This window comes from Limulus polyphemus, unplaced genomic scaffold (genome assembly GCF_000517525.1).
Source record: "Limulus polyphemus unplaced genomic scaffold, Limulus_polyphemus-2.1.2 Scaffold4039, whole genome shotgun sequence".
Classification (NCBI taxonomy): domain Eukaryota; kingdom Metazoa; phylum Arthropoda; class Merostomata; order Xiphosura; family Limulidae; genus Limulus; species Limulus polyphemus.
Genome location: NW_013669649.1, coordinates 18,327 through 24,655, shown reverse-complemented (window position 1 = coordinate 24,655; position 6,329 = coordinate 18,327). Strand labels below are relative to the sequence as shown.

The 6,329-nt window shown below is 29.7% G+C and overlaps 1 protein-coding gene across 1 annotated transcript in view; it reads left to right on the top strand.

The window, feature by feature from the left end:
- Positions 1 to 6,329, top strand: part of LOC106470493 (E3 ubiquitin-protein ligase rnf213-alpha-like) — a gene marked incomplete at its 3' end in the record, with an annotated part of 77,819 nt that overhangs the window by 53,537 nt on the left and 17,953 nt on the right. The window contains exons 15-17 of the mRNA XM_022399108.1: positions 4 to 63; positions 1,404 to 1,547; positions 5,076 to 5,264. Of these exons, the coding sequence (XP_022254816.1) occupies positions 4 to 63; positions 1,404 to 1,547; positions 5,076 to 5,264 (393 nt within the window). The remainder of the gene's footprint in view (positions 1 to 3; positions 64 to 1,403; positions 1,548 to 5,075; positions 5,265 to 6,329) is intronic.

Below are 6,329 nucleotides of genomic sequence, written 5' to 3'. Positions count from 1 at the left end.
GAGAGTGCATGTAAAAAATGTTGGCAAAACCTAGAAATTGATCCAAAAGTTGCAAACAAACTGGTGAGGGAAAGATATTCAATTAACTAAAAATGTTTTTTATTGCAATATATTTTGTAGAGGTAATTAGTTCAGATAATCAGTGGTTTCATATATACTAAAAAGTATATCATAAATTAAAAGTGTCAGTTTTTTCTTCTTTGTTATTTATATTTGAGTTGGCTGGTGTAACATCTCTCAGCTTCATATATAAGTTTATTGTTTTATCATATAACTGAAGCTGTTGATAGAAAGTCTTGAAAGTCAGTGCTTTTTCCCTCTTATAAATGTGCATTTTTTATAGTCTGCAGGGTCTAGATAGCTTTGGTGCTTTGTGCTGTAAAACAAACAATGACAGTCTGAATAATTCATTGTACTAGAAAGTATCCAAGTTGGGTTATCGTGATAAATGTAAAATAAAAGTATTTAATTAAAATATATAGTAAACTGTATTTAATTTCAAGTTAGTGCAATCAGTAAGCATAAGAATCAAACAATAGTTTTGTAGTACTTAGAAGAAAGAAGGAGCATACATTGATATGTTGTTTTAAAATATGAAAAACTATTTAGCCTACTTATTACCCAGCTTTTATGTTTCACTTCTGCTGTATTTCACTTCATTCCACATATAAATATTAATTACATATCTTGTAATACTTAATGTTAAATTCAACCTGTCAACTGATTTTAGTGTAATAGATGTTAGTAGGCTGATTGAGACCTAACCAAATATTTTACATAATTTTAGCTTTGTTATTATAAGTAACTGTAATTTGTTGAAGGTTTGGTTTATTTTTAAAGCAATTGCTTAATTTTGCATCCTTATTAGTTGCAATGGAAGTATCTCAATTTATTTTAAGTTTGAAACATATATATAAATATGTGTATGTGTAATTTTTGATGTGCATGGAATTATGTGTTATTTCTTTAAATCCGTGTATGATTGGTTAAACCATGTATGACTCATATAATGTTGCAGATAACTGCTGTGCTTAAAAGCATAAAGGTACTAAATGATTTTCTACATTTCTTCGAAAGGAAAAGAAATGAAACTTTGAAATATCATGAGTATAGTCTATGAAATGATAATGGCACAAACTGATATATAAGTGTCCTTTTGTATATGAAGCTATTATAAGTTAATAAAATGTAAGATTTAATGAAGGATACTTTTAAATGCAAAAAATATATCTTTAAGTTAAGTATACTAACATAATATAAAACCTTTATAAAAAATTTTAATTTTTTTTACTTTGCAGGTAAGATAGTAAGATATATTGAAATACATGAAAATATTCAGGTAATTAAAATAATTCAGCTTTGCAAATGAATTTAATTTCCAGAATTTTTAAACTAATTTTTAGGAAAGTTCGGCCCAGTTTCAAGCTTGGTTTGAGGAAGTTTGTCAGTCTTATGGATCAGTGGAAACTTCTTCACTTACTAAAGTAGACATGATCAATGAAAGTGGCATTTACCAGATTGGTGGATATGGGGAAATATTGAGAAAGGTAGTGGACTCTAATACATTGAAGCAGATTTTAATACAGTTATAAGACTTCCGAAGGAATGTTTTTAATGTTGTTTGAATACTAAAAAAAAAGGTGAACTTATTGAAACAAAACCAGTAACTTATTTTTGATATTCATTTCTCTTCTTAATGTTTATTTTCAAAAATTTCACAGTTTTAATTATCACACATTTATTTCTGACATCAATATCACCCCATCAATGTTTATGCAAAATGAAATTTTTCTGAAACTGTAAGTTACGTAATTTTGATTGAATGTATTGAACAACAAATCTATGATAACTTCTTGTCTGTCATGTTATAATATAACATATTTTGTGTTTTCTGAAGTAATATTCTGTTTTGAAATGTTGTCTAAATGATTCATGTTTAACTTATGCAACAAAGTACCCATAAAAGTTGTAGCTATTAGTAAAGCTTTATGCAGCTTTAAATAAAAACTATTTCAAATGTATATTTATCACTGATTGGCTGCATAGTTTAGTTTATCAGTCATGTAACTTATATTTTAGTAATCACACACACACACACACACACACACACATATATATACGTACCTGACCTAGAGTTTGCTTTACTTTTGAAGTTCATACATATATTCTACATGTATTTGCTGAAACAAACATTCAGTATTAGGTCTCACATGTGAACAAATAAAGTTTCAATTCCATGCACTTGTCGATTAAGGCACTAAGTTTCCAGTTGGTCATTATATTATGTATTTCAACCTACACATTACATTGTGTTGAAGTCCTATTTTGTATCCTCATTATGTTGCTGCTATTTTGAATTTATCTTTCTAGCATTAATGGTACACATGAACTGTAGTATGATGTATCAACACCTTTAATAACCTATCTTTACCAATTACAAGTTTTGAGCAGTATTTCATGCCATTAAGGCAGGAAAATTACATCAGCATAATAGCATAATAGCATAATAGCTTAATGTTTGGACACAGAACTCTTTCTCTTGTTTTTTAAATAATAACTATTCTTAGTGATGTTTTGTTTATTGTATAGTTTCTGAAGAAATTAAGATTTTTTGGGGCACTTTGTTAATAGTAACAAAGCCAAACAACATTACTAAAAATGAAATCAAAATCAATAACTCAAAACTGAATGTATTATGATATCCTAAAGAAGATGGTTATTATAAAACCAGAAAGAAAATACTTTTGTGAACTAGTAGTGTATTGTATTTTATTAAAAAGAAAGCTCATGAGAAGATTTAGTGATACATATATATATAAGATCTTTTCATTTCTAATTATGTTAGATGTTTTTATGAATTTACTGAAATAATTCAGGAGACATGTCATACTGCTTTATATTGAAATTATTCTGTTGAGGTGCCATTAACTAAGGTTTTACGTGTCTGAGTATGTGATGTGTTTTTGCTAATGCACAACAATAGACGGCCCAGCATGGCCAAGTGGTTAGGGCGCCCAACTCGCAATCTGTTTCGTCGTGGGTTCGAATCCTCGTCACACCAAACATGCTCACCCTTTCAGCTGTGGGGGCATTATAATGTGATGGTCAATTCCACTATTTGTTGGTAAAAGAGTAGCCCAATAGTTGGCAGTGGGTGGTGATGACTAGCTGCCTTCTCTCTAGTCTTACACTGCTAAAGTAGGGACGGCTAGCACAGATAGCCCTTGTATACCTTTTGCACGAAATGTCATAGCAACTAATGATTTACATCTAAACTTTTAAGAAAGAAGGATGTTTAAGAAACTAAGAACATCAGACCAAGAGATATGCTACAATGAGAACCAAACAGCAAAAAGAACATTCAAGTTACAAATAGAGTGGTAACAATTATAAGGTGTATGCAAATGTTTGAGAAATGTAGTTTACATGAGTATACCCAGAAAGTCTGATAGTTTAAAGATCTCAATCTTAACAATGTTTTTTAGAACTGAGAAGTACCTGTCAGGCAGTGCAGTCTAGTTTTTTAGAACTGAGAAGTACCTGTCAGGCAGTGCAGTCTAGTTTTTTAGAACTGAGAAGTACCTGTCAGGCAGTGCAGTCTAGTTTTTATCTAAAAAAAAAAGATTTGAAAGCTGTCAGGTATTCCAGTGTTTGACATTCTTTGCCATCAATTTACATTGAGATTAGCTAACAAGAGCTGATTTTGTTCAATGCTACAGTTCTAAGTTGTTGATAGTATATGTTTTTATGTGTATAGAAGATTTAGTACATTATATCAAAGTGTATTTGAATATGCAAATCAGCAAATCGTTTGACAATCATATTCAGTATAAAGTTACAGGGGAATGGTATGTATAAGAACTACATTTTAACATTATTTAGTGTTTCATAGGTAGTGTGATGCCATTGAATATGGATCACATTTGTGAATAATATATGTAGCCCTTTTCAAGCAAAAGTTTTATACATAAAGATTATAATGATGTGTTCACATTGAGGATTTAGAATTCTGTGATGGGGATATTCCTCATACCTAATGGCATTTGAAAACAAAGAAACTTGGATCAACTTGGTGCACCAGTACTATCTGGAAAGAGACCTGCAACAAGTCATAACTCAACAGTGATAAGCAAAGTGTGATGTTGTTAATAGTGAGAATCCATGAATATAAAGGTTAGCAACAAAAGTAATTGTAAGGAGCCATTCCATTTTACTTAATGAAATAACTTTTATTAACCAATTTTTGAGATGTAATGACTAATAAATGTCAACATCACTGACTTCACCAAAAATTGTAATATTTGATGAACAGAGAAACCAACTTATTACCTTATATGGGGCAACAGTAACAGTGCATTAAAAGAAGTTAATTTGAAACTTGGGCAGAGTTTATTCACAAATACGTTAGATGTATGTGTGTAGGAATATATAGGCTGTATCACTATATGGCTGTCCAGCACTGTATTTTATGTTTTAATTATGTATAATGCTAATGTCACAAGTAATATACTTTGAAACAATAATTATTTCAGACATCATATGATTCTGAAAATTGTGAATTTGAAATTGATACTTTATGAACAAAACTAAGTTATAACACTTTTCAAGCTGTTGTAATGGTATTAGCATTTGATAGTAATGAATGTTTTAGTACTTTTTGAGGGTTTGATGTGACTTTTGTATGTTTAAATTTCTCATATTCCCAAGTGTTGACAGTAACAAATCTTCTTTGTTCAAAGAGCACAAGTTTCAGACAAGGTTGCATATGATGAAAATGCATTTCTGCTGGCAAGTTTTCATCCTTTTGTAAAAGAACACCTAAATTTTGGATATTGTTTTTGTGAATATATTTGCTTTACTCATTGAACAAAGCCACAAATTTGTAGTGAACAACTTTTTTATTGTTTACTTTGAAGTTTAGTGTAATTGGATATGAATAAAAAATTGATTTAAAATTATGTTCAGGGTACTCTGTTTGTGTTTCTAGTAAATTTAATGTTCTTCACTTTTATTGTTAATTTTAAATTTATAGTATTATAGAAAACATTATTATATTTATTAATTATTTTATTCAGAGAGGATCAGAAATAGAACTAAAAGATGTGGTACTGCTGAAAGTGAGAGATACAAAAACTAAGAGTAGTAAAAAAGAGGAGGAAAAAAGAACCTATCATATGGAGGACTTGTATGATCTGAGAAATAAACTCATGTTAATTACACACAAAACTGGAGGTACTAAAGAGAGTGTTAGTAGGTTTATTGAGGTGAGTTTTTAGTGTATGTTTATACATATTAATTGTGAAGAAAGTCAAGTAAAAAAAAAAAGATTATTCCCTGATCTTCTTTGTTTGTTTATTACAGAATAATAAATATTTCTTTCTTTTTTGGTAATTTTCATTCAATAATTACCTAAAATTGCTGTATTTTTTTAAACTGTCTCAACACTACTTAATCAGATATGTCAGATTTATTTTCTGATCCATCTATATACAAAAACCACACTGGTGGATGACTGGGTGAAATTCTTTGTTTTTAGACTCTAAACTTCACCATATCATCGTAGCAAAGCAAAAAAGTTCACCCTTTAAAGTTACAATGATATAAAGGCCCTATGTCAGTATAATTCTAAACAGAGTCTTATCAGATATTGATAATTTTATTTGAATCAAGCCAAAATTTGTTGGAAGTTTCCAACTATACCATCTCTACAATGTGGATCTGTTACAAGTATCAAATGTAATATGGAGGGATGTTTAAAATATATTCATATTGATGTTCCTAATTCATATTTCGTATGTTCCTTGATTTTCCTGTTGTATGAATGCAAAATATGTGTAAAACATAGGAAAGTACAGAACAACTTTGTAGAATGTTACAGTTGTCGACATGTTTGTTTGTGCATGTGTTCAGTTTATGGTTTGTGACTGTTAGTATAATTTAATTAAAGTAGAAAATTTTGCAGCTCCTGAATAACTATTTATCAAACAGTTAATATTAATTTTGAGGTTCAAAAATAGTCAATTAACCCTTTTGCTTTGACATTCAGATATATTTGAACAAACATTCATACCAGGTGACTGCAAAATTCGGAGTCATCCAAACCATTACCAAAAAAAAATGTTTCCCTCTACTGCAATGTTCACGTCTGTCGGCATCGAGATCTAGTTGAATACTGCAACGAGCAGGAACATTCCTGCATTCTTCAAACAACTGGCATATTGCTCAATAAAAGGGTTAATAAAATCAAATACTGTATTAAACAATTTAGACCAATTATTAAAGTAATAGCTAAATATGATAGATGGCTATCACAGAAGAATGATTGAACA